The 23,985-nt window shown below is 38.6% G+C and overlaps 1 protein-coding gene across 4 annotated transcripts in view; it reads right to left on the reverse strand.

The window, feature by feature from the left end:
- The window catches only part of unc5ca (unc-5 netrin receptor Ca), a 469,386-nt gene that overhangs the window by 64,797 nt on the left and 380,604 nt on the right, over positions 1-23,985 (reverse strand). For 3 of the 4 annotated variants that reach the window (XM_088076696.1, XM_042487541.2, XM_088076698.1), the window contains 4 exons: positions 14,900-15,080; positions 11,437-11,604; positions 10,970-11,134; positions 2,249-2,305 (listed from right to left, as the gene is read on the reverse strand). In XM_088076696.1, the coding sequence (XP_087932822.1) occupies positions 2,249-2,305; positions 10,970-11,134; positions 11,437-11,604; positions 14,900-15,080 (571 nt within the window). The remainder of the gene's footprint in view (positions 1-2,248; positions 2,306-10,969; positions 11,135-11,436; positions 11,605-14,899; positions 15,081-23,985) is intronic. The other variant, XM_088076697.1, reaches the window with a different exon arrangement.

Consider the following 23,985-nt stretch of genomic DNA (forward strand, 5'->3'; position numbering starts at 1 on the left):
AACGAGAGTCATTAGAACACATCACAGATGCTCATAGATCGCTTTGAAGATAAAACGAGAGCTCCTGCAATGAGCGGAGTAAAAAGCACAGTAATAATAAATGGCAGAGGTCCTTTCCCTCTTGCATCTCTCAATTCTTGTGTTTGTAGTAAATCTTTCTCATTATGTCACTTTGAACTAACTGTAGCAGTGAGAGATGGAAAAAAGAGAGAAAGCGAGGGAGAGGTGGAGGACAGACTGGGGGTAGACAGAAAGGAGGATAACAAGTACAGTTGAATATATTTTTTAAACCCTATTATCATTTCTCACCCTTCTGTATTACTCATTCAATAGCTTTCAAACATCTGCCTCATCCCAAAGAATAACACTGTCGCCAGGTGATTTTGTATTTTTCTGTGTAATTTTTTCTCTTCTACAGATGATGTATTAGAAATGGGATAATTTGACATATTAATCATTCATTTGAATAATACTTCAAAGAGAATGGGACAAATCAGTGGAACCAAATCCAAACTTTCACTCACTTCAGTGTCCAAAGTTGAACTACGCTCCATTGAGTTCTCAGTGAGCCAATATGCTTGTAAACACAAAGCAAGTGTTCAGGACTAAGGCAAATTGCCTACTTTGGCAAAAACCCAAAGCTGGCTGGCTACTCTCCAAAATGACCACAGCTGCAACAAACTTACAAATTGTGAATCAAGTGAACTGGCGCTGAATCGATTCACTGCTATCAGACAGGAAGAGAGAAAGAATCAAGTTAATTAAAGGAATCTGTCACCACAATCGTGCATTCACTTTCCAGACACAACACTGGGATCCTGCACTACATTTTAAATGACAGAAGAGTGTTTTAGTAGACCTTAAATGCAAGACAAGTAAAATATAAAGATACATGAAAATAGCAATAAAATAAGACTTAAAGCTCCCGCGTGTAGAATTTAGGGGGATATATTGGCAGAAATGGAATGTAATCTGATTAGCATGTTTTCAATAGTGTAAATTCACCTGAAAATAAGAGGAGTTGTATTTTGATTACTTTAGAATGAGTCGTTTATATCTACATAGGGAGCAGGTCTTCAGGTGCGCCGACATGTTTCTACAGTAGCCCAGAATGGACAAACCAAACACTGGCTCTAGATAGGTCTGTGTTTTTACTGCTATAAATCACATGATCAGTTTGTTCTGGAGAGGCTGAGACCACTGCAGATAATTTGGCTCCTGGGAAAAAAATCCTAAATGTCTATATCTTAAATTATCAGAGAAATACAGTAAAAACACTAGCATTAGCAGATGCTAGGCTGGTCGCCAGTCGATGGCCATCTCTGATGTGCCTAACATCACTGAAGCACTGTAACATGAAACTGATTCTTTTTTTTTTTACTGTTTTTACTGTTTTTTTATCAACAGGTTAATTTGTTAAGCAGACAAAGAGACCTCTGCAGACACTTCCTTAAACCTGAAGTCCTGAACAATAAACACTGAAGGATTTCTACCCAGTAGAATTTTCAGCTTGTTGCAATCTGCAATCCTCACCTATAGATGCCACTAAATCCCCCTAAATCTTACATGCTTTTCCTTTGATGTAAAACTGAAGGTTAATAATGCTCCAAGACTTAACCTGTAAAGTTAAGTTTATTATATTTCTGTTCTTTTGATATGATGTCATGTTTTATGAAGTGTAATAGGCACCTGTGTCTCTATTTTCTGCAGTGTAAGTAAAAAGAAAGTGTAGTTAATGGCATGGAAAGTCAATACATAACATTCTTAGAATTGAAGTTGTACTCTGAAGTTGTAAAAACCAAAATTGTGTTAGTGCTGTTGGCTTTAACACCACAATGATGGTAAAGGAATTGTGGAAATGCTGCTAGATATATCTAGATTTAAAGAAATATCCGCCTTAAATTATTTAGTAAGAGTATATAGGCCTTGAAAAGTCTTATTTCCATCATACAAGCAACAGTGTAAATGATTAATCTACCATGACTTCCTTTGTCTGAGAGCAGATTGAAGGTTTAGTGTAAAGTGTCTCTTTGAAGATTTTCGTTTGATCGGCACAGCTAAAAGACTGCACATAAAGGGAACAGATGATAAGACGAGAGCAAAACTCTCATCAAGTAACTCAAAATGACATGTAACAATAAAACACTGCGTATGAGCCAAAGGTCAATGCTCAATCAACGAAAGAAACACTAAGATGAGTGAGACAAAAGGAAAGTGGATGATGATAAAACATAAAACATCAACTTACATGGGATTCCCAAATCATTCGTTTCTTTGGGCTCAGTGGACTTCTGAAACAATGAACCTTGGGACAAGAAAAGAAAGGGATGGTGGAATGGATGGAGGAAGGGAGAGGAACACAAACAATCAAAATCAAACAAATATGTCAAATAAAAATGGGACAAACACAGCAGGATATGGACACAAAAACGCCTTGATATACCAAAGTTTGTTTGTTTCTTTCTTTTCTGCTCTCCTATACTAAATTCAGTAAATTCAGTTGTCTTACTCCATGAATCAATATCAAAATGTCTGAAAACAAAAAAGCTAATTAAATCCCTTTGTAGTAAAAACAGAAATAGAATATTTTGAGAAACCCCGGTGCCTGTAAGACAGTTACTGCTGTGTCATGCTGAGTGGTCCACTTAGTCAGACAGAAGGTCTGTGACACAGATGAACTGCTGATGTACTGATGTATAATTAAAGTGCTGGTGTATAATTGATAAAGGCAACATGGTGCACTTAAAAGCTTCTTGCCAGACCTGCTGGACGTACAAGTCACACCGATCATCACCAAAGGGCAAGAAAAACTGACGAGGTTAAGCGGGGTGATGTGCAAATACAATATAAATGTACAGTAACATGCGTGCACAATTAAAAGACATGATGGAAACAAAATACAACGACATAGGTCATTTGTAAAAGCAATGCATTACAACTCATATTTATGTGTATTGTTTGGAGGCAACCTCTGGTAATTATGGCAGGAGAAAGAACGAAGACAGTCGACGTCATATAAAGCCGGACAGACCCAATAAAACAGACACAAACCCAACACTGAGACTCTGGAGACTGCTATTAATGTCCCTAATAAAACTGAAACGTAAGGTTTAGAAACAAACATGGTTTGGCTTAAAATAAGTATATTACGCAATGTGATGTAACATCACAACATATAGGCCATTAGCTTAGAATACTACATATACAAGCACACTACATTGTCATGAAATAACTTGATTGACGTGGTTTCACATAAAAAAAGTCCAGCTCTCCTCCCACCAATCCTATGCAGACTTTTTCACTCTTTATTCTAAAGCAGTTGCTCAGTGTCAAAAAATGACACTGCAAGGTACTTCCCATCCCGCTGCCAAAGGGTGACTCGGTGCGCCTGTGTCAGACTCTGAGGGTCACTGACCAAATGCTGGTATTTAACAAGCTGGGAGCGAGACCAGGTTGGTAGGGGTTCTAATATAGGAAATGCTCCTGTGCACTGTATAACAGGATGAAAACCAACACCCTATCTGGTCGTATGGGCATGACTTTTCTTTCTGAAGGTGGGTTTTAAAGTTACTGTAATCTGGTTGGCCATAAATTCACAGTGATTTTTGGCATCAGTTGGCATATTTCAGTAGTTTTATCAAATGTGTTATTCTTGTATTAAATGACCTAGTGGAAATGACTGCATTTACATGCATCACACAAATGTCATGCTGATTAATGTCTGAATCAGTGATAATAGCAGAGCAACATGCCATGACAGAAACTTATCATGTTTCAATTATAAACCAATTGCTCAAACAAATGTGGAAAGCATGATGGCTAGAAAATGAAGCGTAAATGATTTAACACAAGCAATATGAAAGAAAAAGAAAAGCACAGATGAGGAAAAAACATTTAACATATGGACCAGATAATGGCTAACAAGCAGCGCAGGAGACAATACGACAAAGCGAAGTGATTAGAATTCTCAAGGAGAAGAAACAAAAGTGTGAAAAATTGAGCTTCAATGGGAAGACGACTTGTTTGATGCTTTGTAGTACCTGCTGACACTGCTGATCCCTTTGTATAATACAACACAAACACGATTGAATGTTCTCTCCAAACACTGACGTTATATAACAGCCAGTATCTCAAGTGATTACTTGTGGTTTTAGAGACCACACAGCAGATTTTATTTGCTCTGGAGGTAGTGTTATGTAGCACACACACATGCATGCATGAACGCACGCACACACAAACACACACGCACGAGTATGTAGTGAGTGAAATGTCATGCTCTCGAGGACGACACTGGAGTTCTGACTGAAAGTGTTTCCAAGAATTCTGATCGATGTGTCAGAAAAATGTCAACAGGCCAAAAGATACAAAACAACACAAACTCTAAAAAAAAAAATGAAAGACCTCTAACTTCTGTCACATGAAGACACACAAACACACACAAACCTACACTCACACACATTTATACAGACTATACACTGATAAACACATAAACACAAAAAAGAGAGGAGACACTCCACGCAGGGCAGAAGTGAGGTCAAATGGATTTCTACCTCTCAGGATTTAACAGGACAACTTTAGAAAAAGGGCAGCAAGAGATGGTGGAAGAGATGAATAGAGAGGCGGGAGGTGTTGGTGGAGAGAGCGAGAAAGAGAACAAGAGGGAGAGTAGAGTGAAGTACTCTTTGAGCACAAAGTCAATTACAGAGCACTATCTAAAACATTAACTCCCCCCTCAACATTGACATTATCACTTCATTCACAAACGTGAAACCCTTAAAGAGACTACTCTTAACTCGATGTAATGTAAAGAAAACTACAACAGTGGTCAGCTGCTTAGCTGTTGTACTTCATTAAATTGAGTCTGAAGACTCAGACAACATTAACAAACACAAAATGTACTTTATATCTGGAGTTCTGCCAATAGCACTTACTTGCCAGGATTTCCACACATTTTCAGGAATAAAATTTAAAAACTTTTTGATGGCTTTTCAAGGACCCAAAATCCATTCATCCATCGTTTTTCTACTGCGTATCCGGGGTCGGGTCGCAGGGGCAGTTTCCTAAGCAGGGAAGCCTGGACTTCCCTCTCCCTGGCCACTTCGTCCAGCCCTTCCCGGGGGATCCCGAGGCGTTCCCAGGCCAGCCAAGAGAGACATAGTCTCTCCAGCGTGTCCTGGGTCTTCCCCAGGGTCTCCTACCGGTAAGACGTGCCCTGAACACCTCACCAGGGAGGCGTCCGGGAGGCATCCTAATTAGATGCCCGAGCCACCTCATCTGGTGCTTCCAAAATAAATTTCTATTTTGAAAAAGTCTGCATTTCATTGTGTCTGCAGAACTCGCCAGCCCAGTCATGGTACTCTTCTACACAAACACACGCACACACACACAGGATAGTCTCGCTTCCCATAACAAATGTCACCCCACTTCATCACATATACACACAATCTGTCTGAGAAAACCTGGCAGGTATTAGACATGGGAAATGAGAACTGCGTGAGTCTTCCTTTTGGATCAAGGGGTACATAAGTTATTTGAGTTAATTTGCCTAACTTGACATCGCATGTCCTTCACTGCAGCTATTGTGCATCATAATGTTGATGTTGAAACAATATATCGTGCAGCCCTACGTCGACGCATGAGAGCTACTTTATGTCAACAGCTAACTTACAGAATAAAATTTGCTGTTATGTTACATTACATGGAAGTTTAACCCTGGAAGATTAATTTCATTACACATAACAAAATTCCATGACATTTCCAAAATTTTAAATTAAACAAACATTGTGAAATTCAATGAATTTTCTTGGTTTTCCATGACCGTGGGAAAAGTAAAACTACAAGAAAAAAAATCTACATATTTTTTGTGTTTTACTCAGGAGTATAACTATGCATTGATCCGGATCAATATATTGATTCAATGATCAATGATCAAATATTATCAATGAAAATTAAAAACATTTATATGTATCATCATCTTTAAGGTATGCCTTTATTTTGAAACTCTCATTGCACATCTATGTCAACATCTGTCCAAATGCACCTCCTTCCTCAACATTAAACAATTCTAGCAGCCTAGTGCCAGGTAGAGAATGGCAAGTAGCCAAAAAAAAAAAGACAAAGAGGATATTTACTGATATCATGTCATATTGATCACAGACTTCTGATGAATCAAATAGAAATCTCATCATGGCGGACTTAATGATTTTAGCAAATATCGTATTGTTGTCCAAAGAATCAATATAATACTGTATCTTGTTATAAATTGTAATTTACACCCCTAGTTTTACTGAAGCCAAGCAACTTAAAATAGCACTGTAACTATCCAATTTGATACCAGCAATGGATCATTTTTGCCTATGTAAAGATTACACTGTAAAAGATCCATCAGTCATAAACCAAATGGAAAAACGGTACAAGAAGCACTTCAAGCCTTTCAAACATACGCTAACTATAAAATGCTGTGCACGCAGAAACCCCCTCTAACAACACAACACACACACACACACACACACACACACACACACACACAGTTCAAAGATTCCAGTAAATGCTACAGGAAACAGCTGAAACATTAGTGCTGACATAAAACCACGTCTGTGGAGTCATTTTAAAGACAGAAAATCAATCAGGGGAAATGAGCCTAAATCTATACCTCTCTAGGTTTTATCCCAGATTCTGTGGCCATACCTCACAGGCCTCAGGGAAGCCTTTTGCTGGCGCAGACATACAGTAAGACACTGCGTCAGGAGTGGTCAGGGCTCTGCATATACAGTAACTACTGTCAATAATGTGTCTACTGGCAAAGCTTTTTGAGGGATTCAAAAATATTACATTGTTTATGACATAGACCATTTATTAAATCATCATTTATATCCACTGCCATCAGGCTGCACAGGGAAGTCCCTTATAAAACCAATGGCTCACTCAGCTGAAGGCTTTGTGTTCATTGATTTAGTATTTTTCTCCTGAACAGAACTCTTGACTGCTTGTGAGTTCTTTAGCCTTGATATGAACAGGAATGCCTCACTGAGTTTGCCAAAGCCACAACAGAAAGCACTATTGTTAAGTTCAAGACAGACAAACTGGGGCTAGGGTGGGGTGCAATGTCTCCCACTGAATTAGAATCTATCTTATACACGTGTCCCTTTTTTAAAAAAATTTATAATTCTGTGCCCCCTCTAAATTTAGATGTTTCTACTGGTCCAAGAACGCAGCACGGGTGAAACTCATCATAAGTTAATTTCATCCCTCAGCAGTTGTTTGAGTCGCTTCATTGATCAGTTGATCCGCTGATCTGGCCTGAGCTGATCACATCAATGGATGAGGGGAGAAGCTACTGCAGAGTAAGTGAAAATAAACTATTAGACCCAGGACAATGAAAGGGCAAGTTTCACTTTCACTGCGCCTAGTGTTTTTCTACTCTGTCTGTGACAACAGTACGCTCTGCGCTTTGAGAGTGGGGTGCAATAAATAACCGAACGCTTCATATAATTAAATAGTGATCCTAAGGAACAGCTCCAAAAATAGAAAATCTATTTGTGGCAGCTTATGTTTTGATGTGGTGGACCATCACAAATAAATAAATGCATGGGAAACCCTGCTGTGATGATAACCGGATCATTGCAATGCCGCTGTCACTTGACACTAATGCAGTGATGATGATTTTTTTGAGGGAGATATAATTAATGTAGCCTATCAACACTGAAGGCTGCCGTGCCACAATCAACAAAGAGACTGGAGCTGCTTCTGTGAATGAGCAGACCCTGAACTGTGTGGAACATAAGAAAGCAGATTTTGTAACAGCACAAGCTCTTCTCTTACACTGAAGTTGCAAAACAGCCCCGTTTTTCTGCTGGTAATGTTCTGTCATTAGTAATAGGAGTTACTGGATAAAACTTAAGTTGTGCATAGGTGAAAACTCCACACACACTCCACTACACAAAAGTATATATATTCCAATAACTATCATCTCAAAGTCCCTGCTGTATATATCAGGACGGGCTGGGCGATAGGGAGAAAATCAAATATCATGATATTTTTTACCCTATCCATATTCTGATGATATTGTAGGGTTAACTCTTGGTGCTTTCACAAAATGTTTACACAATGAGATTTTTGATGAATACTTATCAGTAATGTTGAGACAAGGACTAAGTGGGTAAAGGCAAATAAAGGTTATGGTCATAGTAATATAGTTCAGAAAATGAAATCACTTTTTTATGATCAATATTCTAAAACCAAGAAAATATGTCACTTACAATATAATGACATATAAATCTAAGATTATATGTACTCTCATATCACAATATTGATAAAATATCATTATATTGCCCAGCCCTGATCATAACATAATTCATTGAGGCTCTTTTACTGAATTCGGTAGAAGTCCTTGGACCAAAGGCATATAACTATTCTACACTACATTTAAACATTTTGGTCAAGACACGTGAAAAACAGATTTCAGTCTCAAGAGATCATCACAGTAAAACAAAGGTCAAAATACAATTTAGATAAATATGGTGGTGGCAACCCAAGAGTGTCTTTTAAAAAGACTATGAGAGTGCCTCAGCCAATGGAATTTTAGCCACCAAAAGGATTTTTTTTGTGCCTTTGTCTTAATTGTCAGGTCAACTTTAAAAAAATGTACCTTATAGTATCCTGTGATATACAACTTATTACGGAGAACACAGAGATGATCTGAGTCTGAAAAGAAATTCTTGCCATTGAGGAAACACATCTCTAAAGCTGCCATGTTATGCAAAAAGACAGACCAATGAGGATTGATGGAATAATTATAAGTATGTGTGTATGTGTATGTGTGTGTGTGTGTGTGTGTGTGTGTGCACTTCTTTCAAAAAGGACTATTTTTCTGTTTTTACCCCTCTTCTCTTCTCTTCACTCTGACAGGCCTCTCCCCCTCTCTCTTCACGTCAGATGCTTGTCTGCCAATTACTCTGAGCACAGGGAGTAACAAGCGCTATTCCTACAAGTCAACAAATATAATTGCCTCCACCTTGGAAAAACTGCTGCTGCTATATTTGTGCCATTATGACTCAGTCCACATTTTCCATGCAGTTTTGAATTTTTTTTTTTTTTTTTTTTACTGGCGTCGTGTATGTGCGTGTGTGTGTGTGTGTGTGTGTGTGTGTGTGTGTGTGTGTGTGTCTTTGTGTGTGCAGGTGGGGACGAGGGGGGTTAATGATTGTTCCACATCACTATCTATCATTGCTTGTCTTATAAAACAGGTGGTTTTGACTTGAGTAATGGACAACAAAGTGGGAAAACTGAGGTTAATCAAGATGACATTCACACACCCTTCTATAAAGAAAGTAAGTGCATGTGTAAGGCAGAGCAAGAGCAAATCACCACAAAAAAAGGAGAAAGGCGAGCAGGTAGGTTCTTGGAGATAAAACCAGAGGGACTGAGAGGAAGAGGCAAGACAGATGGCAATGAGGATAGGAGAGTTAATGTAAAAAGTAGCAGAGGTTGCTGGAGGACTCGAGTCTGCGATGAGAGAAATGATGAAGAGGAGGTACTGAGGGAGGAAAAATATAAAGAAAGAGCTGAGAAATGAGAAGGACAGAAACAAGAGGAGGAAAACTGCCAAACTTTACTGCAACGCTAATGATTACATACACAGGCTAGATGAAAATGTAAAAGACGACAAGGCAATGACATTTGCAACGATTTCCAAAAGCGTTAACAAAATGTCTGCTTGGTATAACATCTCAGTGCAGCCATGTTTGCAAGCCCGCCAAAGCCCACTGAATTAATTGGTTTAGCTGGGCACTAATACCACTGGCTTCATCTAGTTGCAACACATTGTCACTTTAAACTCATCAAATATAGATGCTTTGTTAGTGGCTCTCAGCGTCATAAGTTTATTTTAAAGATAAAGTTAAAACATAGGTACAAAACTTTTTTGGGTTCACTTCCTTAGGGTTTAGGCAACAACAAAAGCATGTGTTTAGGTTAAGAAAAAACATTTTGGTTTGCACCTTTGGTTCCTAAGTATGTACTGTCATGTGACATATATGCAGTGATGTAGTTGCAGTTGATGAGGTGGATGCACTACAAGGTAAATGGGTAGGTTACCAAGGAGGAAGTGGGTATACACTCTTATATATTACAATGTTTTTTTGGTTGATAGGTGGGTTTACAGTTAACCACCAGAAAAAGAGATTGGTATACCCCATTTACCTGCGCAAAACCTCAACTACACCACTGCATGTACTGTATATTATGTGACAGCTACGTTACCAGCGTAGTATGCCACAGAGAGTAGCACATTACTTGATTGACTTTTGGTCAAGCTATGTGGTTCTCTCGCTGTTTATGCTATGGCTGTTGCCCAAAGGATCAAAACATTTTGCCTCCTGGTGCATCTCAAACTGCTGCTTAGGGGGTCTTGGTGCAGCAGTATCTGACAAAAACAGCCAATGGCCAATCATCAATATTGCAAAAGTTGGAATTTAGACCAGAGTTGAGGTGATATTCAGACAAAGATGCAAAGTTTCTAAATTTAAGACTGATTTGGGAATATTCTTAGGAACAATATCTGCAAGGAAATTACAGATACTTTAAAAAAAAGTAAGAAATCAGCAAACCTAAATCTAACATTGCAACACATTTATGGGTTAAAATGATTTATACTATACCTAATTATGGTTTTCTCAAAATGGATCAGTGTTGAAAATCAACCCATTTAACTGTCATGTATGCTACACTTCACTTTCTCCTGTCCTTTGGCAAAAATATCTGACCATGCATCACCACCACTATGGCCCGCTTAATCCAGGGTCACATCACTTTCAAGTCAGTTCCCATCTGAAGCAGACACTGCGAGGCATCTGCTTGATTTGGCATATTCATCTTTCATCATTAGGAACAATATATGACACAACTTCAATACATTTAGAAGAGGTGTGTCAATGTGTCTGCTCTGGAAAATTCATTATAATCAACTCACTTTGCATACAGAGTCCATCGGTACAGTTCTGAGACTGGAGCACCAGCCCCTCGCAGTCCTTTCCTCCGTTTTTAGGTGCTGGGTTGTTGCATTCCCTTCTCCTCCACTGGGTACACTCTGTCCCACACGCTGACCACTTACTCCAATCTGTCCACACACCGTCAACTAAAGGGAAAGGATGGGGAAAGGAAGCAAGACAATTAGAAACACAAACATAGACAAGGGCAAAAAGGCAAAAGAAAAGAGAATAATATTCTCTATTATATCCCAGCCCTCAAAGTTTAATATATACTGTAGGACGGAAAGTACAAAAAAAGAATACAGCTGGAAAACAGCAGCTGAGTGCAGGACAGAACAGGTAGAAACTGGGGCCATAGAGTAAAACAGCACAAAGAGGAAAGAGATACAGTACAGTACAACAAAGTATAGGTGCAGTTAAGAATAAAATTGGACTAGAACAGACGTACCAGTGCACAGTGTGGTACAGGGCAGTTTCTGTATGGCCTGTCCATCACAAGGCAGTCCTCCATTAAGAGGGGCGGGGTTGGTGCAGCTGCGGGTTCTTTTTTGGAAGCCTCGTCCACAACGACTGTTACACACCGACCACTCTGTCCATGTTGACCATCCACCATTCACTGTGGCAACAGAGATCAGAATCAATACATTAATCCCAATATGCATTAATCAGCTATTTAAACCAGACATTTTACTTCTCTTTTATTGAAAGTAGCCACACCTTTTTATGCATTTGCTGGTTTACATCCCTGTGCCAAAAGAACAGTTTGTTGTTGTCTTTAACTCTAAAATTATTGGCTAAACACAAAGATCTCTTGCATGGCACAACCATCAATGACCTCACACATCCTCTAAATACTTTAAGCTAATGCCATCAGGGATGTGTTTTAGATTGCCCATATGTGGAATAAACAGGAGGTTTGGTTTTATTCCAGAGGCCATTAGACATATAGCCACAGTAGAAGAAATTAGTATAGCAATTGCACTTTTAAACTTTCTGACATCATGTGCCTTTGTGGTGTTTAATATATTTTGCCAGGTTCAACTCCTGCCAACATTTTCATATTTTTATTGTAATTTTTTTTCTTTTAAAGCTCTGAGTGTTTTGTTTATTTGTGTTTGAATAGCTTCCCTCAAATTACCCCTTGAGCAATGAAAGTACTTTGATTAGAATTGAACAATAAGACATAGTAACCCGAAAGCCTCAAGTTTTGTGATATTTATACAAACTAGGTCTGTGATGAGGCAATTAAATGACACAGAGTGCATTAAATCACTATTGCGCCACTGAGGCATCATCCTCAGTGGAGAAATGTGTGACTTTAATGTGTTGTTTGATTTAATTGAACTATTTGTCTCTGTGGACTCCAGTGTGTGTTTTACAGATGCCAGGAGGCTGTGTTGTTGAAGTTTAGTGAGCACAGCTGGATTTTCCTGCACACCAAAACCACACACACACACACACACACACACACACACACACACACACACACACACACACACACACACACACACACACACCTTTTCGATTACCCTGCTGCTACTGTAGCACAATTTCTTCCTACTGTGTTCACACTCACTGACACACACATACACACACAATGGTATAACCCACACTTGGTAAAACACACATAAACTGTCATACTGTCTGCTGATTGCTTAACCCTAAACCCCTGTTGGGGAAGGCACAGGGAGGAAAATACTATTATATTATAAAAGTAATCATGGTACAATTTTTCTGAATCCTCACCAGCCAAAATAACCATGTCTGCTTTCATAATCTGTATCTATCTTCTCTCTTTCTTTGTCTCTATGTGTTGAGCCAGAGCATTCAGCTATCAGGCTTTAAGATTAGACTTTTAAGTATTTCCTCTGTGATAAAGCTCATAGTTAGGGCTGGCTCAGGCTTGCCTTGGACCAGCCCCTAGTAAGGCTGCTATAGGCCTAGTCTGCTGCGGGACTTCCTATGATACAAAGAGCTGCTCTCTCCTTCTCTCTCTCTCTTCATTTGCAAACATTCATGTCCTATTACTGTATATCACTAACTCGGCTTCTTCCCTAGAGCCTTTTTGTTCCTTTGTCTCGTAGATCTCTCGGACCATGGCTGTGCTTGGATAATGGGTCAGGGTTGCGCTGATGCTGTGGTCTAGCCCAATGCCAGCTTCTACTACCATTTTTATTAGTTTTTATAATGTTATGTTATTGTTATTTTGTGTTCTTTTTGACATCTATTGCACCTCTGTCCATCCTGTCAAAGGGATCCCTCATAAGTTGCTCTTCTTGAGGTTCCTACCCCCCCCCTCCATTTTTTTTCCCACATCAGCTGTGTCTAAGAACAGAGTGATGTCCTATGCTGTAAAGCCCTCTGAGGCAAATTGTGATTTGTGATAATGGAATTTATAAATAAAATTGACTTGACTTAATTTGACTTGTGTCTCTCATTTCCCCTCTCTTGATGTCTTTGTACCTCTATAAGATTTCCCAGCATCCTGTCACATTTAGACTCAACTGTTGCTTCATTATTTCGTATTACTGTTGTTTTTCGTGAGAAAAATGTGGCAGCACAGTGCAGATAAAGATGACGGCAGATGAGAGACAAGCAGAAAGAGAGAAATCAGGTAGAAAAAGTTAGAGTGAGTCACAAGGACACCCAGAGCGAAAGAGCTGACATCCGCAGAGGTGGGTTGAAATTCCTCTACTGCATGTCGACAGCTCTGTCTCAGCCCAGTGGACGGTGCCCACTCCTTTCCCAACGCCCAATTAAAAATGAATCATCAGAAAGAGAGAGTAACCATTAAAATCAGGTACGGTCACTTTTGTCATCTACTTTCTTAGGTTTTCTGATCCTTTTTTCGTGTTAGCTCACCTGCCCTCTCCCACTCTGTTCTCCTCTGCCTCTCCTTTCTCCTCACCTGTCTCCCATCCATCTATACTCCATTTTTTCCCCCTCATGTTCCTCTGTTTTTTTCCACTACTATTTCACCTTGTCAACAGTGTCAGTCGGGCCCTTGTGGAGCCGAGAAGATTGAACCACAGATTGAACAATCTATTTCTGTAAGGATACATCAGTGTCAAACCACTCCATCTCTTGCTGTCTGTATCGAACACGCACACATGCACAGTTATTTTTGATTGAAACACTCCTCCTAGTGAATAGACTCAGCGTTATATTTGAGAGAAACACTGTGTGTGTGTGTGTGTGTGTGTGTGTGTGTGTGTGTGTGTGTGTGTGTGTGTGTGTGTGTGTGTTATGCGTGTGAGCGTTCTGCTATACATTGTTTTTCCTCAAAATGTTTCCTATCCTCTCATGTCAGGCTGGCATTTGGTAAAATGAAAAAAAAAGGAGAGAGAGAAAGCGAGACAAGGGATACAGGCCATTTTTCTCCCTCTCAACAAGCTTCTTCTATTCAGTTTTTAGTAAGAACCAGCAAGAGAAAAGCCTGAAATCCAAACTAACACTATCCAGAATTGAGCTATTCAAAGTTTTTGTTGTTGTTTGTCACAGCTGTTATCACGCCATATGCTGCTCAATTCATTTGGTGGCGGGACTCTTGGCTGAAAGTGCAGACATTTGGAAAGCTCAAGTGTTCTAATTTAAAACTGAAGGCGTGATTGGTGGATTTTAATTGGGTAAGGTCAAGGGTGATGTGGGAATATCAGGCCAATCACAAAGAGAGTGTGTTGGCATGGCAGTAGAGCTAATTTCATGTGGCAGATGGGGGCTAGCTTGGCAGATCAGAGGCACTGTTGGGTATCTGCTGCTACCATGTTAAAAGGTGTCCTATTGGTAAAACACTTGACATTAGACACAAAAAAGTCATACACAAAACAGAAAATATGAACTTCTAGTGAATATTTCTTTAGCAATGTAGCATAGACACAAAGATCCAGACTGACAAGGGCATGCAAACTCACCATAAACAATGACAGTTGCTGTGGTGCTTCGTCTTTTGGCCACAATGTTTTTGGCCACACATGTGTAGTTGGCTGTGTCTGACAGACGTGCCTGTTTGATGATCAGGTTGTGGTCAATAGTGATGTAGAAGTTTCTGTCCTCTGCTGGGTCAATTATCTCTTCATTCTTCAACCATTCCACCTGGGAGACACAGGGAGGAGAAAACAAGGTCAGTACAAAGGTTCCTCTTCACCTCTGCTACACAAAGAGAAAAGTTCAGACGAAAGCAGCGAATGAGAGATGATAATTTTAATAGTCTTGTTGTGTAACTATACACTATTGAGCTTATGTCTTATGTGGTGTGTGTTACACAGCTTGCATGCTACCAGTGTTAGTTAGCTAGAAATGCCATCTGATTTTTCATTTAGAATAACTGTATAATTTCAGCAATATTACACTCATCAGTATGTTAGCTTATTCATTTTCATGCTAACTTCCTGCAGTATCGTGGAAACAGTCTGTCTGAACTTTGAAGCAAAGTTCAAATTTTTTCAATGTACTTGAGGAAAACTCTGGACTGAAAAGACTGGAGGAGTTTCGCAAACATGTCAGAAAGCATGAAGGTTCATAGGAATGAGTGGACTTCCAGTTGACTTGCATAAGTGCACAGAGCTACACAAAAATGAGGTGTTATAGTGGAAAGGCACAGTCATGCCATGAAGTCAGAAACACACAAAACCAAATAAAGAATCATCCATTGAACTGAAGTTCTGTGCTTTTTGCAACTACATGAGATATTGCCAGCTGAGGGAAATTATTATAAGATCACATTTTAATCTTGTTTTCACAACAGAGCCACCTAGAGAAAAAAAAAGGTTCTGAAATTGATGCTCGTCTAAAAAAAAAAGCCCATCTGTGAGAGTAAAAGAACAAACATAAAACAGTCAAGTCTGGGTGTTTTGGTATAATCTTGTTTTTCCAACCTCTCCAGATGACAAATAGCAAAACAGTATGGAAGGACTTATTATGGTATGGTAGTGTAAACTTGTTTTCAATTGTTCCACAATGAAAAGCTTTGAGATGTCACAATTCCAAATCCAAGTAAATAAATAAATATTTGAAGGAGGGGGGAGGCCCCGTGATGACTACCAAGACCATTGTGTTATCTGTCATTCAACCTGTAAGTAAGATACAAAACGCAAAAAAATAACTAAAATAATTCTCATGCATTATATATTTTAGAAATAAAATATAAAATTAACAAGCAAATAAATGCACATTTTGGGGTGGGGCAAAAAATATACTATTGCCTACAAAAGACTGTTTATTCATCAAGTCAAAGAAATTGTACACCTGTAATAACAAAAACTCATCTACAGTGGGTTCTACACAATATGGGTGGCAGTGTAGCAAAGAAGGAAAATGTCCCGAACATATGCTTTCGCAAGGTGCTTTGGGTGAAGGGTAGGACAGCGGGAAACTATCCCATTTATGAGCCTAATCACATTTCCTGAGTGCTGTATTTACTGGTCCAAAGCCTCATAAATTCAGCCTGTCTGAGCTTTATGGCAAGCACATAAATGTCCGAGCCGTGTTGTTTAATTCACGTTGTTTAATTTCCTCCTCCCTCCACATTAGGAAATGGAAATCTCAGATGCAGAAAAGAGGAAATTCAGTGTTATTCTTCAGCTTACAGGCTCGGCTGTCATTCCTCGCTCTCGGTTATACTACCTGCTTCTCTCTCTGATCTTTAGAGATTTGGCAGTGCTCTTTGGCCACGGGGCTCACTGTAGCTGTGAATTCTCAATCTTAAGTGAGATGCTGTGTGACCTTTCAGTTTCTATTACAAAGTAAAGGTTATACTGAAGGGGGGAGGGGCAAAGACAAACAAACAAAAACACATATATACAGCACAAATATTCAGGCAAGAAGTTTATCCTTGTACTGTACAAGAGGAGAAAAGTATAGGTGCTATCTTGCAAACAAAAGCAGATAAAGTGCATGTAATACGAATTTTTATTAATTCATGCTCACTGTGGAGAAAAATAAGTGCAGTGAAATACAAAACATTTGTTGAATTATGCTTGCAGAGATCCAAGGTCATCAGTCAGACTACATAACCATAAACCTGATGTAGACAGACAAAGTGAAGAATGCAGTTTAGCACCAATAATACTTCTCTTCAGCAAAATGCTGTTAGTTTAAAATTGCAAAGTCATGCCCGCATTAAGTTTTACATAAAGCAAATAAATTCAATTGCAGACCTGTAGTCTTAAATCAGGGATCTTCATTGTTTTTCAGGCCAAGGACCCCTTTTCTTTTTCTTTTTCTTTTTTTTTTTTACCAATAACGTAGTGACCCCCCCCTGCATTAAATAAATGTCTCAAATTGTGACAATGCATGTTGAACGTTCTTAGTTACTTATACATAGTGTTTTACAGATTTATGATATATCGCTCAGAAGTTTAACAAATGAGTTTAAGTTGCTTGTCTTGGCTTCTCACTTTAAATAAAATTACTTTCTGTTGACAAACAGATTTTGTTGTCCTCAGGACACATTGTGTGTTGACAGCTTAATGATTTTACTTTTCATGACTCTGAAAACTTACATGGTTGCAAAGATATTTATGGACAAGAAACAGGTTTCAGTTAACAGGTATTTAAGCATCTCAACTTAAAACATTTTTAACACAACTATGACAGAGAGATTCAGACCTAAGAAGATGGTTTTGGAATTGTGGAACGTTGAGTATGGGCTTTTCATGATAATTCATTATCAATTGCGTTATTGACTTATCGTAAAATATGGATACAACCTTGATAATTTTACAGACAGATGTTGCCTGTTGTGGTTACGTGCATTTTTTTTAGAATGCTGTCAACATTTCAGTCAACATAATACTATGATAAACTGCTGAGTTACTTGGTCGGGAAAATCCCACCCTTTAGTAGGTTTGATATTCTTTTAGAAAAAAATAGAAACAACTGTGACTGGCAGAGAAAAAGGTTTTCCTCTTGATTTAGCTGATTTTTTTTCACGGTGTGCAGTCATCAGGAAGTGTCTCACCCCTGACCTGAATTTTTCTCTTGATGATCAAAGCTGCATTATAAAAATATCTGTATGCAGGCAGTGAACCAACAACCCTGGGGACATGGAATATTGGAGGGTGAGAGATAAAATAAGTTAAACTAGATAAGAGTGTTAAAAAAGAAAATGATCCCGAGGGAAATTTATCTTTAAACTACCTTATGAGCCCAGAGGGGCTGCAAATGCACCCTGACTGTATTCAACTCCTCTAATGCGAGCTTGTGACAGCAAGTTGCTTAGTGTAAATGGATTATGCCATATACCCTGTGTCTTCTTTAACAGCTCCATCTATCTAGTATCAGCTGGGGATAGCCACATTCTCGACAAGTACTCCATTAGGTTGGTTTGGGGATTAGAGTTAGAGGACACGTTGGGGAGTTTCAGCCAAACATGTTAGAATCTCAGTCAGACTCAGATGAGGAGCTTGTTGTGCATCAACACTGGCGACTGGCATACATGTCACAGAGGCAAGTGTACTTATAGCATCTTCATGTTTTTTGCTCGCTTGTAACTGACACAGCGTTAGCGGTTGACAAACATACAATGTCTGCTGCGATGTTACACTGTGTTCACATTGGTTCGGTTTTCATCTAAAAACTGCACACGCTACCTTGTTTCCTGTCAAAATTTTTACTATGCTAATGCAAACTCTACTCTCTGTACTGACAAGTCTACTCTGTCCTGAAGGTTTCAGATTTCTTTGTCAGCATTTGCATATTAGACAGCGAGTGCTATATTAGTGACGTTCCTGATCTAGCCTGCCCAGGGTACGTTTGAAGCTCAGATTTTAGGGTAGTGCACAGACATTGTCCCCTTTAGAAGAGGAATGTGAAAAACACCTCTCTAGTGACAGATTTTGAACAGATACAAGTCAGTGTAGTTAAGGTCAGTGGTGGATGAAGCACCTGAGAGCCGTACTTGATTTAAAGTACAGACATTGTATCAGAAGTTGAAGTAACCTATTATAATATATATTGATTGATATATTGATGAAGTCTGAAAGAATCTGATATTTACTGTATGTAAGTTCAAACATAATTTATTATATTAAATGTACTTAAGTATTAAAAAGAAAAGTACAAGTGCTGGTAATAAAAAAAAGTGGGCAGAATTTTGAGAATTATAATGTTTATTTCTTCATAACATGAACACCACCTTAAAAATGGAGCCTACGGTACACTTGAGAGACAAAATTTCTTCACAATTTAAAGGATTTAAACAACAGAATCAAGTTTTTCCTTCTCCCCCCTCTTTCCCTTCCTCCATCATTTTTTCCTCCCTTCCTTTCCTATTTTGTAGTAACTATGATGCTTTGTGAAATTTTATAGTGTAAAAGTATACATTTTAATAAGGAAATGTGAAGTATAAATTCATTTGTACTTCACATTTCAGAAATATAACAACTCAAGTAAAGCACTGATAGTCATAAAAAATACTTCAGTGCTGCAACAAATTATTATTACTTTGATGCATTACACCACTGATTTAGGTCAGACGTTTTAAAAGACATAAACAAAAGAAAAACACCTTTTTGAGTGGAGGGGATATTCAAATTACTACATTTGTCTTATCACAATCTCTATTCTAATCTTTTCCATGTGTAGTTAATGTTAAAACTCGGCTTTTTATGTATTCAACCATTTAATTTGCTTCTTTCTTTATTTTTTTGTCCAAACACTGTTAATAAACTACTGTCAGCCACCCAAACCAATGAGCACAAACATGTCTACCGTCTTTGAAAAAGTAATCTGTAGTCCACTTCCAATTAACCCAGAGGACCTTCTGCTTTATAAATTGCTTACTCTGGCAATCTCTACTGCAGTGCTAAAACAAGCACACAAAAACACTTAGGAAGAGAACTCACGCTGTAGTGTGTGTGTGTGTGTGTGTGTGTGTGTGTGTGTGTGTGTGTGTGTGTGTACCTGTGTTGAAAAGTAGCACTTGGTGTATAAAAAGCAAATATTTATCATTTGCCATTGGATCCAAATCAAAAGTCCTTCTCTCTAATGGCACATCCTATCAATGAAATCAACTTTGTCACACCGACAATTAAACATCTAATCACTATGTCAACTAAACAATGAAAGAAAAGTATTCCACAAAAGGAAGAACACGTGCAACTAACAGCATTTGAACACAAGTGATTTACATTAAAGGGATTTTATGTATTTATGTAATCTGTTTTTTTTCAAGGAATCAATTCATGAATGATTCTCACTTGTGTAGCAAGCTTAGTGATTGTTGCACATAATGTCATTCGTGCATAATGTTCGCTCCAAAATGTATAATGAGATCATTTTCAAGCAAAATACTGTAACAAGCATTTACAGGCAGCTTATGTTAATATTACTGGAGTTGTGAGCTCCTGTGTGGCGATGCACTGAAAATAGCCACGGCCTTTGATGATGCCTGAAGGTTGAAGCATGTGAGACTGATGTGGGCTCTGCTGGGCTCAGACAAAGAGACCACATGTGGTGGCTATACTACCACTGCCACCGCATCATTAGCCACAGCTGGTGTAAGAGAGAGTGTGTGAGTGTGAATGGCAGAGGGTGGCTGATTGGATCAAGCCAACCCCCGGGGGAGAATGTGTATTTGTTATTTTAACTCTCGCCCCCACATCACCTGTCTGTCTCACTTTACCCACACACCACTAAGCACAATCACACACACAACACTCACAAACCTTTGTTTTATTGCCACTGTGTAGATACTGTATGAAATAACAGCATTGCACGTGCCTGTGGGTGGAGAAACATCAAATGCTTGCGGCGTGTGATGATCACACACACTGGACACCTTTGACACACCAGCACACACGCAAATGTAAGCAATACTCTTGTCCTCTGTTTCAACTGTAACAGGGTTTAAAAAAGGTTCAAGAAGAGTCCATTCTTCTGTTCTTAAGACAAAAAATCAAATAGCTTTCTTTTCAAATGGATAACAGCTTTGTCTGATCAATTACACACTCACTTTGTTCATGTTTTCTTTCTGCTTGACCCAATGACTGAGACATAAATTTGCCTACAGGTATATTTCAAGCGTTGTGCCCCTGAACACTAGATAAAAGCAGAGTTGTATTTCATCAGTTGTTAATAATGTATGCACTTGAAGTGTTTGGATATTGCAATATAAACTACGTGTAGTGAGGAGTGATGAATTGTAACAAGTAAACGGTTCCATATGTTTTCTTACCCACAACTTAAGGACAAATGTCCCCATCTTATGCTGTGCAATATCAAGGCGGCAGAAATGTGTAATGTATTGCACAAATCTATTGAGATATGCATCTTTCTCTGGCAGTGGAACAAAAGCTTGGTCGCATGCTGTGCGAGATAAAAGTAGGCCAAGATATAGAGATATATACTTTCTTTTGTTGCACTGGAGAGCAGCACAAAATGTTTTGAAACGCAAAGCTTTTGCCGCATATCTGCTGCTGAGAGTAGGAACATCATAGCCTCACTGTGTCACAAAAGAGAAACACAGTGTAAATCTTGCAAAAGCAAAACAAATGGCAGACCACAGAGCAAGAAGTGAGATAACAAAGCAAAGAATATCTATGACAAATGCTAAAATATGACATGCTTTGTAAAGCCACTACAAAGAGTCTCATATGGGAGATGATAAGAGCGCAGAGATACAGGGTCTATGGATAGAATCTGCCACTGAATCACAACATTAATTTTTCAAAGTAGCAGCAGGCGCAAACACACAGATACACAATAAGGGTATGACGAAACACAAAATAGAGCAGCTACAATAAAATCTGATTCTGCAATCAAAGACAAGCAGGGAACTCACGTTATACTGCGTGTGTGTGTGTATGTGTGTCTGTGTGTGTGTCTCCATGTGCGTGAATCATTGAAGTGTTAATGTGATTATACCCTTGATTAGCTATATTATCTGGATCCCTATAAGACCACAGATGAGTGGGTTAAAGAGCTACCGAAGTGATTACTCTACCTATGTGTGGGCGAAGACTGAGTGTGCAGCCATGTTTTAATAATCCCAACCCTCCCACCACCACCATCACCCGCTACAGCAAGCTCCGCCACCTCATTACATGGCAAGCTGAGACCAAGGTGTTGGACATCAGAGGAGAGAGACAGTGGAAGGACAATCAAGACAGATATGGGCAAAGAGTTAGTGAGTAACACCGTATTAACTGGATTTGTGCAGTGCAATTTTTATTTGGTCTTTTTCAGTAAAGAAGGAAAAACACTAAATCTTAAAAAAGCATTCGGTTTTAATTTTATAAATCAATTTGGCACATCTTTGTCTCAATCGTCCTGATGATATGCCGCAATGCTGATTCATAAAAATGAAAATAAAAACATTGCATCTGAGTTATACGAGTGAAGCTTCATCCTCATTAATTTTATGTCTACCTGCTGTATGCAGCCCTGTCTCCAAGAAACTACCTCGATATACAGCTATAATTTGTTTTGCCAAAAACAATTTAAGAGAAACATAATTTATGCCTGGATAATGTCCAGTGGCAACATTCAGAGTGTAGGAATCAGAGGGGACCAGGTCATTGTTTTGCAAGTCACAAGTAAGTCGTCATGTAGTCAAGTCAGTCTGAACTCAAGACAGGCAAGTCCCGAATCAAGACTACCAAGTCTTAAAACCGAAACTTTGAGTTTTGAGTCTCAAAGAAGTCATAATACACTCTCCACTCTCTCCACAGAGTATTATATATTATATATTAAATTCACAAATACCATCAATTTTTATTTGAAAATTAGATTTTTTTGTGATAACATGTCTGTTAAAACAAGTGCAACTGACTTAATCCTAAAAAAGTACTTATAATTTCATAGCATAGAGCACTATTAACCAGTAAGTGGGATGAACTTGTGTGTTTCTGTCCTGTGTTGTTCTATTTATCTCATTTCATATCACAAAAAAAAACAATATTGTTGTCTATCCAAATTTGCAAGACATTTTCTTCTTTGTGATTTAGTAAGTCTTTGCATGTTTTATGTTTTATGTATAAATTAAATAAAAAGATTAATGTTAACATTAGTTGATTCACAAATTAAAGGAAATTTATTGATTTATGGCACACTTTTAAAATAGCATAACCTACTTTTAATCTTTGGGTTTGGGTGAAGGTATCAAGTGTATTTAATTCAAAAAGATTATAAGCCAAGTGAAGTCACAAGTCATAAGTGTGTAAGTCCAAGTCAAGCTGCAAGACATTTTGATTTTGTCAAGTCTAAAGTTATCAACTATGTGACTTGACTCTAACGCAAGTCCAAGTCATGTGACTCGAGTCCACGTCTCTGGAAGGGAGTACTTTGCTTTTGTACTGCATGTACAAAGTCCACTTTGACAAAATAAATTTATAAAAAAAAAATTAGGCATACAAAAACAATTTGGGTAATGTTTGACTTCAATATTTAGCCAAAAATTTGACCTTTTAAAAACCTTACGCAAGTGCTTTGAGCACCTAAAAATAACCAGAAACACAAGTCAAGCTTTATTGGCTAGATGAAACCAAACCTTGAATTGATTTTTTTCCAGGCTGCGTTAGGAAAAAAAGTAACACGTTTCACTCTTCAAACTTTACATAACTGTTTCTTACCTAAATGTATAATTTTAACCCTAACCCCCTAGCCCTAACCCCAGAGCTGAATTAAATTTTCCTTACGCGCAGATCTGTCTGATGCATTGGTGTCATCTGGTTCTGGGTTCTCAAGAACTATGGTCACCCATAGCACCCTTCTGAATGTAGGTTCGTAGAGACATTAATGTTTATCTTAAGAGTAGCATAATTCGTCTCCCAGTCATAACACCCTCCTCTACACACCCTCTGCCCTCCCTACCATCACACACACTCAGATACACACACACACACATGCACACTACCAGATGTGCCACACTCATTATTATTGGCTCTGACTGGCATCTAGAGAGCCATCACCATAATTGGCGTGCTTGTTTCCATTATCAAACGCTCACACATGCACGTATGCTCACACAGACATATTAACAAAGACACACACACACACA

The sequence above is a fragment of the Plectropomus leopardus genome, chromosome 4 (genome assembly GCF_026936395.1).
Source record: "Plectropomus leopardus strain MGB_pleo_1.0 chromosome 4, ASM2693639v1, whole genome shotgun sequence".
Lineage (NCBI taxonomy): Eukaryota > Metazoa > Chordata > Actinopteri > Perciformes > Serranidae > Plectropomus > Plectropomus leopardus.